Below are 25530 nucleotides of genomic sequence, written 5' to 3'. Positions count from 1 at the left end.
TATGAAAAGTTTTGGCTGGTTTTCAGTATTTACACAACTTTCTCTTTGTTTTTAAGTTCCATTTTTAAACTTTATTAATTTTACTTTCAGTTAGGCATTTTTCCTTCTAAGACATTCTTTATATTACACTTTTGAGAGAAAGGCATGGTGTTATTATGAAATGGAATATGATTATTAAAAAAACCCATATGAAATGCATGAAGTAAACTGAAGCAATGATGTTAAGTAAATATTTTTATCTGACAACATCTGTTTTGGATTATCCCATTTATATTTAAGGCATTTAGTTTGCATGTTGTAAAATCAAAATAATTAAAAACAATTCCCCCACTGTTTTATTTTTAATAGAAAAAAATAAATTGGAAACTCTGACAAATTTAAGTTAGTGCATGAATTAGAGCTATCTATGTACCGGTCTTGTGTAAATAGTTTGCTTTCAGCATGTATAAATTACATTCTTTACTTTCTCATAATTTTCAAAGGAAATTAATAAATTGTGGAAGAATTAGACAATCATGCTGGTATGCATTTCACAGTCTTGCTTGTAACACCATATAGTATAACTTTAGTTAGTCTGATTATTTTTTAATGCAGTTTCTACTGCTGTGGAATAGAATTGCATTTTTTCTTCCAGTTCTTGAAAAAATTGAATCGTCACATCCTTCCTCTGTGTCTGTACTTCACGCGCTTTTCTGTTCTGTGTTCTGAGTTCTGAAACAGCTCAGATTCTAGTTCATTTTTTTTTACAGCACATGGTGTTGAGGCGAAACTTTATTTTATGTATGTTACACTTAAGTGAATTTTCTTGTCACGTATGCTGAATGTCTGGTGATGCAACTTGGGTTCTCAAGGTTAAGGAGGTTAGCATGAGTTATCTTAGGCTCAGATATTCTCAGGATGTTCACAAAAGAATACATTACACAGTTTCAGGTACTCATTCAGTTTCCATTTTTCAAATACCCTTTTTACAAGATACTCCTGAAGCAAAAGGAAAACTTGCACCTGTGGAGATGTATGGCAAGTATCCCTGAAGTGAAAGGGAATTTATTTCCAGTACAACTGGAACTTCAACTTAAAAAGAGATCTGGAAACTCATCTTTGTCTTTTTGTAGTCTTGGCACTTTAGGTCCATTGTTTCAGGTTCTATGCAGTTTTCTTGCCTTTTGAACCTCCTGGCAGGATCACATACTTTGGTTCTGGTCTCTCAAGCTAACTTGTCAGTGCCATCTCATGAAAACTATCTGAAGTTTTTACTAAGGATGACAATATTCTTTTCATAATGCCAAGAATGCTCTCCAGGATCCTAGCTGCGATTGCCTTCTTGAAGATAAGTCTGGTTTGTAGATGGATGGTATGTCACTGCTTGTAGAAGACAATTTGTTTTCAAAAGGTAGTAACTTTTAAGGACAAAAGGGGAACATGTCAGTGTCGTGTCCTTATTAGTTATTATACAGAAATTATAGTTCTTAATTGACATTTAAACTTTAATCCAATTTTTAATCCATATATTCCGTATGTGTTTTGTACTTCGTCTTAATCCAAATGTTTTACTGTATCCTAAGAAGTCACTTGCTGTGCAGAACTCTTAAGTATATCAAAGATGTCATCACTGATTAAAAAAATTATTCCTTTTTAATCTAACAGTTCCCATAGTGTAATTTTGAGTGGCATTGATTCTTTCCCTGCTTCTTTGAACCTTTGTTTACCCTCTTCCAGTATTATCACAGTGCTAGCTTTTTTCTGACCCACAGGAGCATTCACATGGTCAAAAGGCTCGCAGCATTAAACCACAGAGAGCTCTTCAACCTTCTCTTAAAATTATTGAGTGAAAATGATCCTAATCTGTTGATTTATTAGGTGTTTATTTCAGTAGCTGTCTTTACATCTTCTTGACTTACTGTCAGTGGGAATCTTTTTTATTCTCATCTAGTGATAGGACCATTATTTGGTTTTTACCTAAATATAAACCAGAAATATTTATTGAACAGCTCTGCCTTCCTGAATTACTGCTGACAATTCAGTTGTTTGACCCTAGCAGCATTCTAATACTGTAGGAATATTCCTATTATGTAGGAATACTTTACTCTGCTGCTCACAGAATTCTCCATGTCCTCCTACTTTCCTTTCCTATTTCTGCTTCTTCTGTATCAAACATCATCAACTCTTCTTCCTCCTTTATAGTTATCCTTTCTTATATTTTCAACTATGGGCAAAAACGAAAAAATAAGGGAATGCTGTAGCAGGCATTACTGTCTGTAAGAATCAAAAATACTGAGAATCTGTAGACAGCACATCTCAACTGCAGTTAGGGTAAGTAACTGCTCTTTGATAAATAAATAGTATGTGTTATGACAGCAGTAGCTTAAGTACTTTCATGATTCAAATTTTTAAATAATTGGCTTAGAATAATGCATAGGATCACTTGGAAATACAATATGTGGCATTTGTTGAAAGAAATCTATAACTCTCTTTTTAATAATTTTGCTGGCGCTGCTTAAATATTTAGTACTATGAGGTTCTGCTCTTAGACTTGCACACAGCATTTGTTTTCCTTAAAAACTTCAGATCTGATACACAGCTATTGAAAAACTAGACGACAAACTTTCTTCTGAGTTGAGGTTCACAGGTATTTCAAGAGGACATCCTGTGGTCTGTTTCCTTGTAATTTTTTGTAACAAAGAAGCCTAAATTCACACTTAAGTGTTGGGAGGCAAATCAGACTAGAAATCATTTACCATGTTGAATTTCCTTTCTGAAAGACTTGCAGTGCTAGCCAGCTAACAGGGAGAATTTAATTTAGATCATTTAGCTTAGGAACTTTAGTTTAAATGGAAAGGAACAAGGACAGTGTCTTAAGAAATTTGAACTTCTTTGTTAAAGCTTCCTCACATCCTGCTATTAAGGCAAGATGAGTCAAGATATGGAGGGAATGTGGGTTGGACTGTAGAGAAAACTGAAAACAAAATTATGAAGAGAAGATGGGAAGGAGATGGGAATTCACATCTGTTTTCTTGGGAGGCCTGAGAAGGGAAACATCTATTTGGAAAAATAAATGAATAGACATGGCTGATTATAAGACGTTGAAACTGCAGACAGTTTGTGATGCTGTGAGGAAACTGGTGTGAAAGTATGTGCAGTGCTGCTGCAAATCTGTTTTCAGTTGAAAGACCACGTTTCTGCTTTTAGATGGGGAACTTGTAAGGCTTAGCTGAGTCAAAGGCAGGGTGACTTTCAGCGTCTAGGAAAAGCAGCTGTTGTGTAAACTAATAACTTTGCTCATAGATGAAGAAAACAGCCTTTTCTTAAAGTCTGTTGAAACAGACCAAGGTAGAATGTGAAGCTTAATTTGATGCATTCATCTAATACATGATGAACTAGGTGAATGGCTCTATCAGTGGACAGCAGTAATTCCTTCCACACTAGATTAGATTATAGTTGAAATGTACTCAAGAAGAGTTTAAGCTTCATTTACATCTGCGTAGTGTCATCCTGTCAATTTAGTTATTCTTTTCTGAAGCACTTTAAACAACTCTCTTAGTTATTGTTTTTATTTGCCAAATAAGCTTAAACTTGCTTCATATTGTTGCCAGCTCTGGGCTTCTGTGATAATGAAATACCGACTTTGGAACAAATTCATACACCAAGATTCCAATTTCCATTCTTCAGAGGAAATCAAAACCTAAAACAAATACAGCTTGCTGAATAAAGAGAAGAGCTTGAGCAGAATATGTGGTTTTCAGAATCTGTAGATAGCTTGGAACAGTATCTTTGTCTGAATTTCCTCTTCATGCTTACCTTGTACTAGATCTTGAACTTAAGTAACGCATATAGACATTTGAAAGGATGGAAATAAAATAGTAGCAAAGAAAGTGCAACCTTCATTTAGCCAATGTTTAATTGCCTCACATTTACCAGTGCTTGTCATTGATTTACCATCAGCTTGTCATGACTTTAAGGATTCTATATATTTTTTTTAGGCCCATATTTTTCAGAGTATGTGTAAAACCTAGTATTCTGTCATTCATTTGAGACTGAACTGGAATGGAATACTTCCAGAGGAACACCAAGGGAGTCATTGGTATCTACGTGAATTTGCATAGTCTCCAGTTCCATTGTATTGCAGAAGACCAATCTTTTGCAATTCTCGGTGGTTTGTGTCTTCATTTTGTTGCTGTTGTCTGAATTATAATGGTACCCTCTCTTCCCCCATAAAACAGTGCTTGAATTTGCCCTCATCTCTTGCAATAATGTAAAACCTGCTTGGGAGGGACGTATTGGTTTTAAGGGCCTTGTTAAGGTGATCAGATTCACTACAGGATGTGATACAATCCACTGTCCATTATAATACATCCTGGAGAGGCTAGATAAACACGTCACCTTTTGATATTTTGATATATTTGTTTTATTTAAAGTGTAATCTACATAATTGAGTATTAAATAGTTCTGTCTGTGAATTGGCAGTTTACATTATATTTTTCTGTGTGCCTACAGTAGATGATGGTTCTTCTGAGGAATAGCTAAAGCAATAGGTACACTTTCTGCCTTACCCAGATAACCAGGAAACACAGCACAAAATTACACACGCAGCACTACTTTAACTTCATTTCAGTTTTACATTTAAAAAAGTAATACTATAAACTATTGTATGTCCATGTAAACTGATATTTTCTCCAGTATCCTCAACTCTTAAGAGTGATTTGTTCCTTTTTTTTTTCTTTCCCAAATACTTTTCTCATTTATTCCTTCACCATTATAGAATTATTACGAGCCTTTGTGCTACTGCAGTAATGGTAGTGATTGGGAGAGACCTGGGAGTAGAGAGATACTGATGAAAAATTGGAAGGAAGTCCTGATGAAAGTTTGTGAATGAGTGAAAGGTAGAAAGTCCTGGATACTGGCATGTAGAAATGAACATTCTGGACATGGTTACATTATTAGGTGTATCTCTGTTATTACAGTATAACTTTGGGGTGTCAGTGCAACAGAAGTCAGATGTTATATGGAATGTTTCACTTCTCATCCATACCCTAATTTGATCCGTTCATCTTTGCTAGGACATGTTGATATCTCTTTTGAGGTACATCTGTGCAGTGCTAACTGGATTCAGCTACTGACTTTACAAACTCATTATATACCACTGTCTAGTGTTAGATCCTAATGAATTATCTTATTGATACAGTGGTTTATTTTATTAACGTTAATTCTTCTTTTAAATAAAAGCATAATTTATGCAATGTTCTTTTTGTGGAACATTTGGTTGGTAAATGAATTCTGAGTATTGGTGCATAACATCTCCAGTCCTAAAGAACTGCTTAGAGGCTTGGAATTGGCCTGTGCTGGCAGCCTTGCCACTTAGCTATGTTTAAATTCCTATTATGTGCCCTGTTGCATCAGTTAGACTTTAACCATTTTCAAAAGTTTCTGTAAGCGAAGGTATTAGAATACCTAAAAAGTATCCACTTTGAAAGAACAATTCCATGAACTCTTTATACATGGTATAGTGTTTTAATCTTTGCTTTTGTAAAATGAACTTTATATAAAACATCTATTTACAGATTATTACGGATAATAAAATGATTTCATAAATGAACTTTGGAAAATTACTTAATTTGGTAGGAAAGATAGTTTGGTGGCAACTGCAGAAGAGTAGAAATCAGCACAGAGGTTTTCTAGGTCTTCACATGAAAGTGACTTGTTATGTTGCTGTCGGAAATTGTGAACTGCTTATAGTGACAGTGAAGCTCAGTGTGCAGGTTACTCTGGACAGGCTTACCACAGGAAGCATGGTAGCTCTGCTGGATGCTACCACATGTGTAAAGAGTTAGCAAGAGTGAGCGTGCCGACTCCTGGACTCACACAGCCCAGAGCCTGTCATATTCACGCAAACTTAATTCCTGGCAATAGCTTTTGCAACCCAACCAGGTAAATATTCTAGCCTTCCTTGTTTCTGACCTGTAATCCTCTATTCCCAGTGGTTTCCTAGACAGTTATTTTAACTGTAGTTAAATCAGTGATGTAGTTCACAACACAGTCTTGCAAATGGTTACATATGTGCAAGTTAAAAGGCAGGCAAACTGATTTTGGGAAAGACTGAACTGAGTATTAGCACTAAGCAAGATTTTATATGTAGCTACATTCTTTGTCTCTAAACAGATGAGTGCTGGAGACAATTCAGAAGGTAGATCAGGTGACTTTTTATATGTTTTATCATTAGTTTATTTCCTGATCTCCACTGGGATAGGATGCTGTTTAAGAGCCAGCACAGCTTTTCTTATGTTTTGTCGTGCAATTTGTTCAGCTTTGTTATCATTATAGAGACAATGGCTGATGCAGTGACCCCCAGAAAAATTTAGAATAGCTACAGTGCTCACTTAAGGTTTAAGTGTTTGAGTGGGGTTTGAGTTAAGGATAAAAATCCACACGGTAACTGAGTTTGTTCTGGAGACAAAACAGTCTCTTAAATACATAGCTTTTGGTTCAAAGGTTCAACAAAAGAAAAAAAAAAACTTTGGTTTGCTTACCAGTGCTAGTCACTAGTCATTTTCAGGGACCAAAAAATACCAAATAAACTACTGTGCTGAACCAAAGAAGGGGCTGGGGTCCAGCTTTCTAAAATGACATCTAGAAACTGTCTTTTTTTGAAATCCAAATTTAACAGACTTTCAGCTCATTGGGAATCCAGAATAGTGACTGAGAGGGAAAATGTTTCTATTAAAATGTAAATTTGTTAAAATTTTTTGGCTGCTTTTTTGCATCCATGAAACTGTAAAGACCTGTTTTTGACCACCAGCTCATCAAAATGGTGAAGTGGCTTATGTGTTGCTTACCTCTCTCTAGTGCTGAATAATATTCTCCCCTAAATGTTTTCTTCTTTATATGTAGTGGAAAAGGCATAAATTTGAGGTGAGAAGGGGAAAATGAAACAAAGGCATGATTTTTTTTGTTTGTTTTCTTTGGATATCTTGGTCTTTTCTAGGTCAAAACCTTTTGTTTAATTGATTTCTTAAATTACTTCATATATGACTGTGCATGCTAAAAACTTCTGAAGATTGTTGAGAAAGCCACTTGTGAATCCATGAGATTTCTCAAATAGTGTGACATGGTAGAAATGGCCTTACTCGGGATCATTTGATGTATGCGTTCATGTTTTTTTTCCCCAACCTCTTGTTCCTCACTTTCCCCCCAAGTTTCAACAAAGTAATGTCATCCTGGTGACAGCATTCCATAGCAAGAAGAGTTCAGACTTAAACTTTAATACTTTGTTTCAACTTTGGAATATATAGTAAGATAAACTTTTTAAATACGTTACAGGTTAGGAGGGCACAGAAGCAATGTCAGTATGCACTAAAGGATGTTGACTTTTGACTCACGTAGTGCTCTCAACAGTAAAAAGATTTGATCATTATGGTTTCTTTCTCTGTATTTAATGGGCTACTTATGGATCTGTGTTTGTTCTTTTCCTCAGATATTAGGATTAAAGAAGAGGAACCTGATCCAGAAGAGTGGCAGCTCAGTGGTGATTCTACACTGAATACCAATGATCTAACACATTTGAGAGTACAGGTGGTAGATGAGGAAGGGGACCAACCACATCAAGAGGGAAAAAGACTGCGACGAGTAGCTTGCACATGTCCCAACTGTAAAGAAGGTGGTGGAAGGTATGTCATATAATGGACGTAATGATGAAAACAAATAATGAGTGAGGGGAAAAAGGAGCCTTAGTTAACAGTAGGTGTCTACAGTGAAAGACACCTATGGAAAAGAGCTTATGCAATAAAGGACTGGCACCTTTATTTCTGGTTTTGGAGATGGACACACAGATTATTCCATCCTCTCTGAGTTACTCCATTGAGATTAATTGGAAAAATCTGGAGTTAGATGCCACCTAGTACAAGTGAGTGGGATAGAACATTGCCCTAAATAATATGAAAATGAAATATTTTGGAATATGCACATATTGGCTTCCGTGATTGGCTTCCTATCATGTGTCAAGGACTTGATTAAATCCTGTGTTCCTGCATTTCCTCACTGATTGAGCATATTTTTTTCCACAGTTTTGATTGCTTTAGAGTGTTGTAAAAATACAGTTATCCTGGTTTTCTTATTCACTGGCTTCCTAAGAAGGACAAGAGTTGTGTAATAACTTTAAATACCAAATTTTGAATTGATTGATAGTTTTCAGTTAAAGTTAGTGGAGATTTGGCTAACAAAAAGGTGGGAAGTTCCAATTCAAATAAAACTTCAGGGCTACATAGGAGGCTATGTTTTATTATTCTACATTTCATGAAAGTATTCTTCAGGTTTTTGTTTTTATAAAGATTTTATTCTCTTTCAAAACAATTTTAAACAACTATGGATGTAAGAGATGAAGAGGGAATAACAGGCTGCCTTTTACAGGTGAAAACATTTAAATGTGTTTATGCTTGATTATAATTGTGCAAAGACTTCTTTCCGTTATACTAAAATTAATCCATTTTGCTAATAGTTTCTTCTCTAAAATGTGATCTTTATTTGTGTGAGAACTATAGTGTCAATTACTCTTTAGAGAACCTCTGAGTGTCCTATGATTCTAAGAGTTCTATTAGTACTGACAGTATATGTCTATTGTCAAGTTTCTTGTGCTTTTTTTGCTGTAAATTCTAAGATACCTTCTTTGCAAGCACACAGAGGTGCTATCTTTGGCAGCCATGCCAAGCAGATATTAAGGGTTTAAAACAAAAGCACTTTCATACATTAACATCATCACTGAAGCAAGTGATAATATCGGCAGTTAAGGTTATACAGCATCTTTCTCCATCAGCTTCCTCTTGTTAAATTCTTACATAGTTCACTGAAACCTGGCACAGGCCGTTTCTAAGTTCTTGGTGAACCTTGGTTCTGCTGTGAAGGTACACCCAAAGTACACCCTGAGTTGAGGTTCAGTTGGGCTTGAGTCTGGGAGAAAACTATGAAAATGTGATTGCATTGTCCATACTCTTAGGAAGCATTGAGATTTCACATGTGCTCTAAACTATGGTGTCTTTAATTCAGAGACATCTTTACTTGAAAATCCTCCTCCTCTTAAGTGGAGTTGCCATAACACCAAATTTTAAAGTTGAAGCCCAAGATAAACTCTTTTAGAGATGGTTTTGATGAAGTCTGAAGAAGGGTGTAGTCTCGGTGAAGGGAAGGAGATAAGAGCTAGGACAGAGTTTAGGTAGGTGAGAATCTGAAATCCACTGTAAAGGAAGTACAGGACAAAGCAGTACCAAGTAAGTAGGAAAAGTAGGACAGCAAGTCAGGATGTGAGAGGAATTAGAACTGGAATAGAAACAGAATAATGAAGGAGACAATGGTGGGGAAACAAAAAAAGAGTAAAAGTGCCTACAGTTGCTAGAGCAACTTTCCCACCGGAATGTATAATTCCTTCAGAGGCTAGCAAAAAGGAATAAGCTTACTTGGAAGAATATTTTCCTTCTCCCTCTGATACACATTGATCATGCTCCATAGCTGCTACAGTTACTTGTTTATATCTAGTGCTATAGTTCTGAATTTTGATTTATCTTTCAGCTTTGCTGATGAATTGTGGAATTTCAAATAATAGGACACTTGCTTTTATAGATTTCTTCAGATAGCATCCACAATTCTTAAAATGATGTTAAGGTTGCAAAATGGAAGACTTGGAAGTTGACAGATGCTGAAGTTAAGATAAGCTGGCAATTTTTAATTTAGTCCCTTGTGCATAGGCATTATCATTTGGTTTCTAATTACATGACTGCATACTGACCCCAGTGCCATTCAGTGGATGGGATGGTTGATGCACGGGGAGTGAATCAGGGCTGTGTAATGATTGACCTGTTTCATTGAAAGACATTTAGGGAATGAGAGACGGGACTGCAGCAACAGTCTGAAGTTTTGCTATCCACCTTTCCCACTGCAGAAATACTGAGTTAATTCCTGTAAAGTTGATTGAGCTGAATTGTGAACATCTACAGTACTCTCAGAAAATATGCTTCTGTACTGAACTCAACACCTCAAGCTGATGAACGTTTGACAATTTTGGCCTTAATCTCTTTCTGTCTCATATTTGGATGTATGAAATGATTGTGCCAGTTCAAGTTCATTACACAAGCATGTTGCAAGGTGATAAATTCATTAATGTTTGTGAGTTGTTTAAAGTGAGTGTTCTGAGTGCCCATGATCAAGAAAAAAGACTCTGCAGAAAGGAATAGTTCTGTATTTAAGATAGTACTTAAGCTGGTAAAAAAAGAAAAGCCATTAAATCAGTATGAAAAAGTCAAGTGGCATTTTACTCAATGAATACTATCCCTCCTGTCTACTGAGTAGGGGAGCGAAAGATAGCAGATGGTTTCATATATGCAGACTTCATCATAATTTCCACATATGTGTAGTCTTATTCTGTTTTGTGGATACAAAGGGGAGTTGAGGGGTTCTTTCTGGTTTTTGGTGTTGGTTTTCGTTGTTGTTTTGGACTCTTGATATAGAATTAGACTACGTTGCAGTCTTCAAAGGATTTCTATTTGTACTGGTCCTATGAAGCAGAAAGCTATTATTGTCATTACCTTACTTAGCAGGGAGGTAGGTAGAAAAGAAAGAATAATGTGTTAGATAAATACATTAAAACCTTATAGGCTTGAACTTATATAGTAAATGAGGGAGACAAGCAAGCTAATAGGGGAGTGTGATAGGTATGTACCTCAAAGGACGGTGCTAATGCCAAGCAGACTGTATTAGACTTCTAGTTAGGATGTCTGAAGTTAGATGAAAAGTTCACCCTCCTCTCAGTTATGTCTGGAGATTTCACCCTCTTCTCAATTACATCTGGAATTATATTGAAGTGTAACTACTATTGTCTAGATCTATAAAGGCGTAGTGATTCTGAGTACCACTAAAGTACACATTTTTAACATAACTAGTAAGTATAAATTTTACTCTTGATATACTTTATATTCCTCCTGGAAGTACTGCTGGACTGCAAGTGCAGTTTTTTAGTGGAGGAAGGGGGTTTCCTGCTGAAACCATTACATTCTGCACAGTTTCCAATCTTTATACAGCTAAAATGTGCTATGAAAAAATTTAAATATTAATTAATTTTAAGAATCCCATGAAGCAGTAAACCTGAATCATATCCTTTTGCTCAGTGATAATGGGTATTGGCCAGTGCAGCAAGAAAGACCTCTTAGCATGATGTGTTAGGGCATAGTGCCAGATTGTCACAGCTGCAAAGCATCCAGATAGAATTTGGCTCATATCCAGTCAGTTTAGAGCACACATGAAGCAAACATGCAGATGTCTATACCAAGCTATGTAGAATGAATATAGTTAGTTACACATTCACAGCAGCCTCGTAGATTTCACTCTGTGAATCCCTAACTTTCCTCTTTCTTTGAACTTTGGAGACTGCTAAGGAATTCTGTCACCAGGTAGGTGAAGTGCTTAGAGTTATCTACACTACGCCACCTACACACCATAGGGTGACTGTGACTTGAACCTTGGTTTCCTTCAGTCTAGGTGTAATTAAGCAACTTCTAATGATTGACTTAGGAATCTTAAAATTATTCTGAGAGAATTTTGATATGATTCAATGTCATTTGTGTCACATTAATGTACTGTACCCTGCAAAGTTACAAAATATTTGTACTGATTATTGTGGAGGGGAAGACTATATTATATTTAGAGAAGGTGGGAGGATGATATACCAAATAAAAAAGAGATCTGTACACAGAAATACATTTTCAAATGCAGAAATACATTTTGTTATAATAAGCACAAGCTGAGTACTTCTTAGGGTTACATGGAGTTGGACGGACAGTTAATGACACAGGATAGTGTGATCCTGTGGAGAATTCTTTGTTACCAAGACTGTATAAAGAGAAGAGTCATAGATGTTCCTTTTCCTTGCACCACAATTGCTAGGTGCCTTGAGCCACCAAACAAGAGAATCTGAAAAGGAACTGTCTAGAACTGACTCATTAGATGAAAGAGAATGTAGACCCCGAGAACTGTGTAACTGGTTGCAGTAAAGCAAAAGGAAGAATACAGAAAACGTTCCTTGGAGTTTGTGGAGCTGGCCATCTTGGGCTGATAGATAAACGGCACTGAAACTGTTATAGGTACAGTGAGTTTTGTGTGGTGGCCTAGCTGTCTGCAGAGTCTGAGAAACTAGAAAAGAAAGGGGCCATTCTAAATACATTTCACTAAATGTCTTTGAGATTGGCTGAATGCTCAGAACTTGTGAATATTGAGCATTTGTGTAGGTGGCATCATACAGACTTAAAAGCCTGACATTACAGTTAATTTTGCATTTTAATCTTGACTTGAGAGAAGGCCATGGAAGAGTGTCAACCTGACAGTTTAAAGGTAGAAAAGGTTGCCAAAAATGGATGTTTCAGCTGAGGTAGAAGATGTAAAAAAAGGCAATGTTTGTCCTGGTCCAAAGAAGTGATTTTCTTTTGGGACATTTCAAAAAGGAAAATTAAGTCAAAAGAATTCTTGCCAAGACTAATAGTGATGGAAGAGCTGAAGAAGTCAGGTCAGATGTCAGAAAATTGCTTGCCTGAAATTTATAAACAAGCTGGATAAAATAGGCAGGTGAACATTTGGTGAGGTGAAACATTCAGAAGTGGCAATAAAATAAATAAAGTTGGACAGGTAAGCAGAATTTCTTCTGTCAGCCATATCCACAGATTCATATGAGTCTACTGCTACTGCAGCAGAGTCAAAAGCCTTATGGATTGTCTAATTCTATTGCTGTTGAATTCACTCTGAAGTAAAAAACTCTGTTGTCGTGACAAATAATTAGTATGTAAAAATGAGAGTTTTCTGAGGCAAAGTGGCTAATGAAGCACCATAAAGATCACTTGATATTGACAATTCTTAGAAACATTTTCCAGGACTCAATTAGATTTTATCTCCTTCTCTGAACTGTCTGGAATGCTTTAAGTGTGGATGTCCTTAGGTTGGAATTTCTTATAGATGCTGTGAGTTCTTAGAATGAGTTAATTTCTGTGCCTGTTCAGAAATGCTTACTCCAATTGCTGGCTGCTTAAAGCATGTAAGCATTTTATCCTGAACCCTCATTAGTGTAAACCGGGGTTGTTCTGAGTGCAGGAATGAGCATCTAGGTCTAATAGTTGCTTGGCAAATCCTTCAGCCACTTGAAGCAGAAATTGAGCAGAAGTTGAGCGCCTAATTTCCATAGGGTGGCAAATGAAAATTGTATAATCAGTCCTGGAGGATGGAGTGCCCAAGACTGTGATTTCAGAATCCACTTAAGCTGTTCTAACTTTACCTTGCTGAAGAATTAGGTGGCCTGTTGCTCGGTTTCATTTTCCAGTCTCCTCCCTTGTACCAGCATTTACCATTCGTATAGCTGCATTGTCAGCTAGATCTGTTCTCTGCAGGGATCCTTTCAGCAGTAGCAAACACTTAAATTGGCTAAAATAAATCATGGTGCCTTGCATTGTCCAGGCTGTTCTCTTTCTCTGGGTCTTGAGAGGCTTTGATCTCTCTGATGGCTTTTTTTTGTTTATTTTTTTTTTTAAAGTGGAAAAAAAGAAGTTAAGGCTTCTGTGTTGGGTACTTCCCTTGAATCAGTCATCTGCTATTTCAGTGAGGTAGCATCTTAAAATGGGCATCACGCTCAGTAGTCTGTATTATACAATCTGGGAATTATCTGCTCATTTTGATAGAATTTTTTTTCCTGAACTACCAAGAAAATAATTTACATGTCAGCAAAATCAGTTATTTCACACTGTCACTCCTTTAAATGGAAATATTCAGGTTAGTATGCTTGTCTTCCAACCCCAGACTGCTTCTCAAGTTTTCCCAAGATGCCAAAAGTCCCATCTGTTCTCTTCCCATTTGCCAAAATCTCTGGTTTCTGTTTCGGCAGTTGCAGTCATTTGTGTTTTTCTTTGCCAAAAGTGTCTTTGGTGTGGTAAAAACTGAAACTGTGAGAAATTTAAAATATGGGTGCTTCAGCCTCAAAGTAGTACAAACTGCTGTAATGTCTGCATTTCCATACTTCCAACTCCATACACATGTATACTTGCTAGATAGAAGATTACACTTCTGTCATTTAAATTTCACATGCTGTTACATTTATAGTTTGTTGTAGAATCAAGATAACGTCATAGAATTTAGTTCTAGCTTCAAATCTAGTCCAGAGTGTACTGGACTCTGTGTTAGAATCAAAAATGGGTACTGCTCAGGTTTGTTTTCAGATCTGTTGGTATATGTAACCTCACTATATGAATTATCAGTATTTAGGACGAATGTATTGGAATTAATAACTCTTCTGTTTGTTTGTTTGTTTGTTCTTTTAACAGGGGCTCCAACTTGGGGAAAAAGAAGCAACACATTTGTCACATACCAGGGTGTGGCAAAGTATATGGGAAAACTTCACATTTGAGAGCTCATCTCCGCTGGCATTCTGGAGAGCGCCCGTTCGTCTGTACTTGGATGTTCTGTGGCAAAAGGTTCACTCGCAGCGATGAGCTTCAGCGGCACCGAAGAACACACACAGGTTTTCAGCCTTTGATTCTGGTGCCTTTAACTAGAGAAGTGACATGGAGGGGGCTAGGATAAATAACTTTTAAGAGGAGAACAGATCTTTGTGTTGGATCGATTTTAATGTAATGTGACTTTCTGAAGATTGGATAATATTTAGAGCTACGTATACGCTTTAGTTTCTTTGATAAGTCTGAGGAGGAAAACCAGCTACTTTTGCTTCGGAACTGAGGTTTAAGATAATATTTAATATGACTTATATAGAATACCCGATTCGGGTATTCAACAGTGCTTATCATTTCTTTAAACTGGATTAGAACTGTAGTTCCAGCTTAAAACATCAATAATTTTGTCTCTCGTTTGAAAAAATAAAAATGCTCAAAAGATTAGAAGTCATTCACAAAATCAAGGAAGAGCATGTGATGATGCATCATTCTACATCTTCTAGTTTTGTGGTTAGACCACCCATTAGGGCTGCAGGTTCACATTCCTCCTTTTTGTCTAATATAAGAAAAGATGTTAGTCTAGATCTTCCACTTTTTCAAGGAGCAGTTTGTTCCAAATGTGTAGTCTATATAATTCATTTTTCTACAAACTGAATGCATAATTACATTCTCAGAATACCTACCTTTTAAAATTAGACAATTTGAAAAACCCAATGGCAGTAGATAAATCATTTATGTGCCTATCAGCATTTACATTGCTTAGAAAATGTCTTTGCAATGTCTATGAAAAATATTTAATGTTTCGTACCTAATGATGTGCATGTGTTGCACATGATGGAGGCTTGAACCCCAGCTGGGATGTTACAGTCTGTTTGGATGAACAGCCAGATAGATATTAAAAAAAAGAGGCAGTTTGAATGATCCAGCTCAGAGGGTATGGTCAATGGCTCCTAGTACACCTGCATCCTAGTAAAAAGTAGAGAACTGCAGGGATCTATCCTTTGACCTGTTCTAACATCTTTATCACTGACCTGGAGGACCAAAGTCATCCATTCTCCTTAGGTTTGCAGATGACACCAAACTGGGGCGGCCAGTCAATGCATTGGAGGGCATGGCTGCTGTTCAGAGAGATTTGGACTGCAGGAATGGGCTGACGAGAACTGTATCAAATTCAGCAAAGAGAGAAGCAAAGTACTGCACCTGGGATAGAATTAATCCCTGCAGGAACATGAGCTAAGCATTGACTAGTTGGGGAAGCAGCTCTACTAAAAAGTACCTGGGAGTCTTGATAGACAAGCAGAACGTGAAGAAGAGCCATGAACAAGATGTATCGACAGCAGACACACTGGTTCTAAGGAAGTGATTATCGTCTTCTTCTCAGAGCTGGTTAGACTGCATCTAGAGTACTGCATCTGCTCTTCAGGCCCCAGTATAAGACAGACATTGATCAACAGGATTGAGTTCGCTAAAGGCTGAACAAGATGATCAGGAAGCTGGAGCATTTGCTTATGAGGAGAGGCTGCAGAAACAGGGCTTATTTAGCTGCACAAAGAGAACAGTAAGGGCTGGAGGGAGCTTAATAATGATCTCCTGTAAGGCCACCATTAAGAAGATAAAGACAGCCTTCCCATGGTGGTGAGAGGGTGAGAGACAATAAACATGAGTTGAAAGGAGAGAGGTTCAGACCAGACATAAATAAGAATATTTTCATCCAGAGGACAGCCAAACACTGGAACAAGATGCCCAGAGAGATTCTGCAGTCTTCATCCTTTAAGGTTTTCAAGACCTTCCCTGTCCATCATTTGGCAGGTTTTGTTTTCCTCTTAAAAGTTATTTGTTGGTAATAATTGCAAGTGAAACTGAGCAGCCTGAGGATACGAGATGACGATATTCTTTAGCTTGCCTGAAAGATATCCTCAAACTCGGTGAGACGCAGAAAAAACCGCCAATTCTTTTACAGGATTTGTATAGGTGTCTATACATTTAACGTACAAGGTCATCTCTCTGAATCACTCTATTCTTCATTAGAGATGTTGTTGGAGTTCTGATTCTTAAAGGCAGTAAGTTATCCTAGGTTTTGGTGTACATGTGATATTTTTAATGATTTTAAAAACATTCTTTTTTCTTATCTTCTGTGACAGGTGAGAAGAAATTTGTCTGTCCAGAATGTTCAAAACGCTTTATGAGAAGTGACCACCTTGCCAAACACATTAAAACACATCAGAATAAAAAAGGTATTCACTCTAGCAGTACAGTGCTGGCATCAGTAGAAGCAACACCTGATGATACTTTGATTACTGCAGGAGGAACAACACTTATCCTTGCAAATATTCAACAAGGTTCTGTTTCAGGAATAGGAACTGTTAATACATCTGGCACCAGCAATCAGGATATTCTTACCAACACTGAAATACCTTTACAGCTTGTCACAGTTTCGGGAAACGAGACAATGGAGTAAATATTACACAAGATACCTATTAATTGTGGTTATTTTTATACAGTAGTGAGAAAAATATTGTTCCTAAGTTCTTAGATATCTTTTTATTGATGTGCAAAAATTTTTGGATTGACAGTAACTTGGTTATACATGACACTGAAATGCCTTACTTTGTATGATATTCCATAGTATATTAAAATGGTAAAATTGCATGGGTTTTGTAGGTACTTTTGGAATCTAGAAGAGATGAAATTTTACCAAGTTATATTAAAAAAAACAAAAAAAAGAATTTAACGATGGAAATGGTAGTCTAACCAAATGCATCAATCCTGTGTGGTTTAGTGTAAAAATATGAGAACATGTTGGTATTTATCTATTGTAAGATAAAAGAAGTTGATGGGTGAAAAGAAATCATGTTATGATAAAAGAAATTTTGTAATTTTCTTGATGACTGGAATTTTTATTATGCATAACTGACAAATCAAGTTTCCAAGCAAATGTTACATAGTGTAGGCTTTACTTAGCTCATCAACTTGTCATTTTGAAGCTAATTATTTTAATTAGGTTAACTATGTACAATATTTTAAGCATTACTCTTGTAAGATTTTGAAAACTACATTTTAACATGGAGCTCTAGGGATAGTCACCTTTTAAATCCTATTGAAAAGCCATGTTTAAGATTTAATTTGCCAAAATGATGTCTTGTTAATATTCTTTCAATAACCAAGGTGGGCAATATAACCAATGTTTAAAAAGCTTAAACTGTTAAAAAAAATATGTATAGGTTGAGGCATTTGGGTGGTAAGGCAAATGTTATAGTGAAGTATATCCCTTCTTTTGAACATTGGAGGACCAAAAATAAGGTGTATTGCGTCTCAGCAGTTATTTTTATCAAATCTTTTTCCAAAAAACATCTGTCTGCCAGGGCCTTAAAAGCCATCATGTAAATTACCAGTAAAATATAACATATGCAAATACAACAGGAAAATCACTTCCATCTTGACAGTACTCCCGAACATAAGGATATAGTCATAGTGAACTAGGGTTTTACGAGGTTTTTATTTGTTTGTTGTTTAGTTTTTGGTTAGTCAATCTGCATTTAAATATCAGCCATCTTTCCTTTTTTGCTTCTTCCCTTAAAAATTGTATGTATCCAGTACATTTAACTGATAAACATATATGTTTTTTATTATGCTGAATTTTCTTTTTATTTTTTAATTACTGTTTATATTTTCAATTATAGAAAAAAAAATGTACAAAATGAAGTTATATAGCCAGTCTGTAAGTGCTATACCATTTTCAAAAAATGTACGACAATAATTACTGCAGTTCACCTATTTACAAACATTTGGAAATCTGTTCATTTGTTATTCTTAAAACCACCTCAAGTTTAAAGGCTACCTTATTGTACGTTTAAAGTGTATTATAACAGTGTGGTAGTTAATAAAACACTATTTTTTTTTTCTTTTGACTTGCGTTTACTGTACTTCTTGTTGATTAACAAGGTCTCATTTCATAATACATCTTGGTAGCCTGAGATGTTTTATTATTTTGCGCTAGGTGGTGGGAAGTGGAAATGATGTTTCCTTTCCTTACAGGCAAGGATCATCTCCTCACTCTCAGAAAGGCTCCGATCTGTATATGCACAGATATGCACGTGCTATATACTATGTTGTTGTAGTGGCAACTTTTTGGCCTTAGGCTGAGCAGGGCATGAAGGAAACATGAACCGTGTCCTATAGAATATGAAGATAAAGTTGTGTTTAAGTCTCCTGACGCTTACATACCACAACACCGTCTTGATAGGGAACTGTGGCTAAAAGCTGTGTTTTAGATGAATAAAGACCAGTGAGAACCGTGAGATTTAAGAGCGTGATGGTTGTATATGATGCTATAATGGAAGTTAAAAGCTTTTATTTATGAAGTCTCAAGTCTTGGAGTATCAAATGGCCAGAGGACAGACCAGAATAATTCAGGATAAGCCAGGTAGAGTTCAGCCTTGGAAAGAGACAACTGGAAAAAGTCGTGAAGAGAAGATATTCCACATCTGCAGTTTAATGAGGAAAAAAAAAATCAATGCAAATCCTGAGATTCAGAGCAACAAGAATTGACAGGTACGGAGAAATGGGAGTTAATTCACCATTAGCTCAATCTTCTGTGTAATAAAATAAGAGAGTGAAATTGGTTGGGAAGTCACAAGAGCCGCAGATGAGAGAGAAGACAGTTCTGCTTAGGCTTGTGAGTCCCCCAGATGTTGTCTATGTTTCAATATACTCTGAATCCAGTTCCTCTAGACAGGTGAATGGGCTCGGTTTCCAAAGGCTGTTTTAGTTCATAGAGCATGGTAAATTACTTCATTTCTAATACCTGGGTTCTGTTTCTAATCTCTCTAGCCATTTGCAGTTACGCTACTACATTATTTTAAGAGAGAGACTAGAGGGCTGTCTTAATGAAACTGCTTTTTCAAAAGTTTTTATGAAATGACACTTTGGGTGATGTCCATCTGTGGATGAAGGTGTTTTGATGCCTCATTGCTGAAGGTGAGGTTGCTTTATTTCTCAGAACTTTAATGCTCAGTACATCAGGTGGTTAATTAATGTTGAGGTGGCACATTTTTTAAAAGGACATCTTGTTGTTAAGAAGCTTCAGAAGTTTTGGAAAAAAGTAACTCTGGAAACTGTAGAAGGAAGTCTGATGCAGCCTAAGGGCCATCTGCCTAATGGCTCACCGACAGAGTGTTTGTGTTATTGGAGAACGCTGCTGCCTGTGTTCACATATTGTGTGACAGTGATTTTTGAAAGGTCTCTGCTGCGCTCCAGGGCAAATGATTCACAAGCCCAAGTGTAAGGTCTTTGGAATATCTAGGATTGTTGCTACCTCATGGCTAGCTTTCATGGTCACTCTAGCAACTGATAGCATACCAAGACAAAATTATGCACTCTGTAGAAGGCTTTCCAAGTTTATCTTGTGATTCAGTTCTTCACGTGCCTCTTGCTCCTTACTGGTACAGTCTGTAGCATTTCATTTATTTGTTTTCATGTCAGGCTTCCTGGCTTGTGTAGTTTCGTGATATGGTAGAAACCTTTAGATCCTTGAATGGTTTGTATCTCTTGGCAGTCTGATGTAATCGCTAATTAAGACCTTAAAACTGGTTCTGCAAGAGAGCATGAGAGCAGCCCATGTTGTCAATTTCAAGTCAGGAGACTTATTTTCACCAAGTACAAGGCCTGCACATAACACTTGACATAATATAAGTATTCTTGGGCTCATTCCTGAATGAACAAATGGTTTGACCCTTGCAAGTTACAAACTACTAGCTGTTCTTGTGGAGAGCAAGAGGTTTTGATCATTGCTACTTACCAAGACAAGGGGCAGTATGACTAAGGAGAATGATACAATCACTGAAATGCTTGTGAGGATTAGGATTTCTGACTTGAAGATTCAGATTTTCCTCTGGGCAGGGACTCCATAGAGCTCTTCTTTCATTTTGTCTGAGCAAGAATCACCAGGCCTTGGTTTGAGGCATTTTGAGGTGCTGGCATCAGTGAGATAACCCTTTCCAATGGCTTCAGGAAAGCTCTGATATGTTCTCTAATGAGTTGTTCTGGGTGTTGACGAGTGTGGGAATGGAGCTAATAGTCATCTGTCAAGTGTCTCTTAGTTCCTTTAAGCAAAGAGCTAATGAGCAGGTGGCTGTCTTTCCTCCAGCTTTTTACCACCACCATTACCACCAGAAGTGTGAAGCATGCACTGTAGAACAGGCAGAAGAAGCTAACGTGGCTGACTCAGATCTTATCTGGCAGATGATATTTTCTATAAAAAGACCACCTGCATTTAGTGCTCCAGAATTGCCATGTGTTACTGCTTCAGTGGATTCTGGTACATCTTTCCTATAACCTGTATCTGTAGGACATCTGCTGAAATCTTGGATATGTAGGTGCTTTATGCAGTCTCAAGTATTGCTCCAAATGGGATCACTAATTTATCACGAGAACCTGTGACTGCACCTTTTCTTGCCAGTGAAGCAGCGCTCTGTGGGAGCCTTCTCAGGAGTAAAAAGCTCGTGTGTAATTTTGAGGTTTTGAAGCAGTCCAAGATTCAAGCTGTCCCTTTGCTTGGACATCCCTCTGCTGTATGCCTTTTTTTTTTTTTGGTTTGCACGGTGTCTCGGCTTTTGTGTTTGGAAAGTAACTATAAAATGTGTACATAATTTATTTTTAGGTACAAATATATGATGTACTGTGTTGCATATAAGGCTTACATACATATTTCTGTGTGTGTGTGTGTGTAGAGGTAATCTGCTATTTGGAGATTACTCATTTTCACCCAGAAGCCTGAAATGTTCCTGCCAGTGAAAAACTGTCCTTCCCTTCACTGGTAAGTCTCCATTATCTCTCACAGACATAGGTAGCTACAAACTATGAACAGTAAATCCTATAGGTTGTTGGTCATTGGAACCTAGAATTGCCCATCCAAGGAGAGTGTAAAGTCTGTGTATTTTGAAATTAAGGAAAACCTAAAACAAAGTCTGCAAAATAATCACATTTCTTCTGTGATCACCCAACAGAGAAAGACCCTGTGCTACTTTTCGTGTTTCTGCTAGGCAGGAATCGTACCCAATTTCCACACCAGTGGAAATACTGGTGGTTTGCGTCAGATTGTTCTGTGCTCCAGTTTCTGAAAGATGATGTCAAAAGGAAACATTTTATACAAGGGGTTTTACATATGATTCCTTCTTTAATCTTGAAAGTAAGAAAAGAAAAGAAGAAAAGAATAGCCACATCTGACTCCAACCAGAAAGTCTCTGTGTAACTTCAGACCTCACTTTCGCATCTTGACACTGTCTGAACAAGCTGGTTCACATTCTCAAGTCTTATCATTGCTGAGTTGACAGAAGAGTGCTCTGAAGATCATCTGCAAGGAAATAAATTTCCCTCCCCTGCTACGCTTTCTGTTAGTCAAAAAGCCCAATTGCATAGACTTTGAGCACGACATGAGATGGATACCACCAGGAAAAGATTCCAAAACAAAACTCAGAACTATTTATTTTTTTGTGCACAGCTTTTATGTTCCCACTGAAAGCTCAAGTCTTGGGCGTGCTAGTGGCATGCCTACAGATAGAACCAGATTTACTTCTCTATATAACTTAAAACATATTGGTGTTTTTCAGAAAACTACTTGAAGAATAGTACCTTTGTAAGGGTTTTAGGCTGCTAGGTCACCGTAGCAAGTAATTTTGAAGCATCAATGATTAATTGATAAGTAGTATCATATAATTCCACAACTCTTTCTCCAGAAAGGTCTTTTAAGTAATGAGCTCTTAGCCCCTGTCAAGGAAAGATCAGAGAGGTGGTTGAGCTCAGTTCCAGGCATGGACAAAATATTACTGAAATCTTGTGTTATCCAAAGGAGTCCCTGATGTTTACATAAGCTGGGCCACCACCCACACACGTTCTTAAGTTCTCCCTTCTATTTCTATAGAACTTACTCCCCTATGCAGCATATTCACAGATTTTTTTTCATAATTTATGCACAAATCCCACAAATGGCTACTTCATCACAGATGCTTCCTAACTGGATTTTTTTTTCCCCTCCAGTTTTGATTTGATGGACAAGCAGGAGGATAGCGGTCTAGTCCATTATGTTGCAAGCCACCATTGCTGCTGTGTTAAGAAATGACATGGTAGAACAAGTAGAGACTTGCAAGAAAAATAAGCGGGAATCTGTGCATGTGTTCACTCCATGGTGGAGACACCATGGTGATGTTTCTGATGAGACTTGATCTATGTTTAGGATTTCTATAGAGGATTTCTGTCCTCTCTGTCTAGGTCACTGCATGAGTCTTTATCAGTGCATAGGGAAGGTAGCTGAATACAAAATAATTGTATTGTTTCTACTTACTGTGGGATTTTCTTTTCCCTGGTACTGGAGTCTTGTACTACAAATGGTAATGCTGGAAGATTTAGTGGTGAAAACAATGGTTCCTGAAAGGGAAGAAGCCATATCTTGTATTATTAGCTAAGCTGTGACCTGCTCTGGGACCTTCCACTAGCCCTTGCTATTTCTGAGTGCACTCTTTTGCCTATTTTGGAGTGTTGAGCACAAGTTAATCTGGCACAGCTGTATCCCTCACTATGTAAGACTTGGATCCCTGTTGGGACCTCTGCTACAGACTTAAATAAAGAAACATTTAATCCTTAAGTGTGGTTGGAGCAGATACAGGGCTGTATGACAGAACTTTGCCACGTTTTCCAAGAGCAGCACTAGGGATTAGATAAGAAAAGCAGGTAATAAGCAGCTTGTTAGTACCAGACACTGAACAAGCAGTGCTCCTGTGGTACAATTTATAGGCTGATAGGAAGACTTGAGAATATGAGAACAAAGTGAGGATGATGGGAAAGAGGTAGGAACAGTTGGGTTGGAAAAGTGACATGGGGCAGAGCTGCAGGACACTGTGGAGACACACAACAGTAAGAACTGTTATAATTTATGGCTCCTGGGGTCCAGGTTTCAGACAAGTGTGAGTGCTACCATTCAGGGAGGCTGTAGATGGATCTGCCAAGATGTGATAAAGTAAGGAAAAGGTCCAGAAAGCAAAATTTGAGTGCTGCATGAGGACTAATACCATTTGTACCTGGCAGTATGCACTATTGCAGTCAATTTATGATGGAGAAAAACCGAAGATTGAACTGTGGACTGCTGCCTGAGTGGCGTCTTGGCTGAATCCTGTCCTTTCATTTTAAATACAAGGATACGAGGGTTTAGGAGCTGGACTGGAAACTACGCTTGAGAGACAGGCTTGGTCCTGTGTTTTTTTGCTTTTGCATGTTGGCTTTATTTATTGCCTGAGAAAAAAGGTTTTTCTCAGTTTTCTACCCATATAAGCTTTGTCTGCCTGCTGTAGAGTGGTCTCTACGGCTCTTGCCACACCGAAAGCTGTAGCCCAGGCCCCATGGGGCTACTCATACCAAGCAGAGGACCCCCAGACCTCCACACACTTCCACAATTCCCCAGGCTCCCCAGCCACAACTCAGCTGCATCCACCTCCACAATTCAAGTAATTTTATTTTGCAGTTGAGTCCAAAGGGCTGGTCCGAGTTCTGCTTGCAGCAGGGGATCCACACACAGCCTAGCAGTAGGGTGAGCACCAAGGCCTCAAGCTCTCCTGGGCCCTTTGCCATCATCAGGCAGCTCAAGCAGCCCTTGAGGCTGAGAAAAGAAAGGTGAGCAGGTGCTGAGGGTCTGGCAGGTGTGTGGGCCAAGTATGTGAACATGTGGCACTGGGCTTTGTTTTTAAGTGACCTTTGGTCAGTATTGGGCTTCGTTTTTGAGAGATATTTGGTTAATGTCAGCATGCTGTCATAACAGTGAGAAAAGAAGAGGGTCACTGTGGCTTATCTTCTCAGCTTAACTATGTAATTCATAGGGTTATTTGTACCAAGGCTGCCATCTGAGATAATGGCATATAGTTGTAATTTTTCCATGTTTATTTGTAGATGTTTTTACTAAACGCAATGTGTCCTAAATACATAATTATTTAACAGTTTGGAATGCTTCCAAAGGACTTATTCAAGACTGTTCTGTAAATAAGACACCTTTTACATTGATATCAATACTTAATGTCATTTTTAGGACTTCTCTTACATTTCCTTAAAAAATAAACAACTCAATATTTACCAGAAGAATTAACATACTATCATTTTGATTTATGTTAATTAGCTTTGTTATATGTCCAATTCTGTATGTGTTCATCTGAGATTTGGAGCATGAGCTTTCTAGCTTCTCTGGAAGTTTCGGCAGTTCCCAGAGGAGGGAATAGCTATGAGAAATATTTACAGTTTTCCCTCTCTGTACATGTATAATACCAAACATCAGCAAATGGGAATACAGAGCAATCATGGATGAGCTCTGACTTTAGGAGCAGAGTAAAGGAGGTGAACTGTTACTTCCTAGAGTTAATCATCTCATGCCTTTGTTTTCAGGCTCACTTAACGCATGCCTCTTCTGTAGCTCTCCAAATTTCTTAGAAGCCTCTTTACTTCTGCCTCTTGGAGCAAGAGCAGCAGATGTTTCCTGTATGTTTATTTGTGGGAGGCAGAAAGCTTTGTGGTAGAAATAGTCAAAACTTTGTTCTTCTGAGAGACACAGTGTAAAAAAACAGAGGACCCTACTCTTGAATGCTGAACACATAGAAAGGGTACAAAGAGCAAGAGAACTTTACATCTGTGACTATTAAGTAAGGTAAAAGAGCTATTTGTGAATGTCTCTTGTCCAGTCATCACATAGGTTTTAACATCCATGCAAGATTGTATTCTCCCAACTATATAACTTTGTATAATAAGGTCTATACAATTAGGAAATAAACACCCTAATTCTAACATTTTTTAACAAAATATTATTAAATATACAAATTAATAAATAATTTGTTGCTTCCAAACAAGTTTTATGCTTTTGTTTTGGTAAGGCTCATATCTACTTTTAGGACAAAAGTGAGAGATTGCCACAGAAAGGCTTGGTTCAGTGTTTCACTACAAAAAATGAAGCAATGCAAACACTTTTATTATTTTGAGTAAGGGCAATAACATTTCTCCCAATGTTCATGACTCTTTTCATACTTTAGAAAAAGGCTAGTTTTGA

At 37.4% G+C, this 25530-nt stretch overlaps 1 protein-coding gene across 3 annotated transcripts in view; it reads left to right on the top strand.

The window, feature by feature from the left end:
• SP3 (Sp3 transcription factor) overlaps positions 1-18339 on the top strand; it is a 35555-nt gene extending 17216 nt beyond the window's left edge. For all 3 annotated transcript variants that reach the window (XM_062004625.1, XM_062004624.1, XM_062004626.1), the window contains 3 exons: positions 7466-7658; positions 14331-14527; positions 16598-18339. In XM_062004625.1, the coding sequence (XP_061860609.1) occupies positions 7466-7658; positions 14331-14527; positions 16598-16914 (707 nt within the window). In that variant the 3' untranslated portion in view covers positions 16915-18339. The remainder of the gene's footprint in view (positions 1-7465; positions 7659-14330; positions 14528-16597) is intronic.
• The last annotated feature ends 7191 nt before the right edge of the window (positions 18340-25530 follow it).

The sequence above is a fragment of the Colius striatus genome, chromosome 11, assembly GCF_028858725.1.
Source record: "Colius striatus isolate bColStr4 chromosome 11, bColStr4.1.hap1, whole genome shotgun sequence".
Taxonomy (NCBI): Eukaryota; Metazoa; Chordata; class Aves; order Coliiformes; family Coliidae; genus Colius; species Colius striatus.
This window is presented reverse-complemented; position numbering and strand designations above follow the sequence as displayed.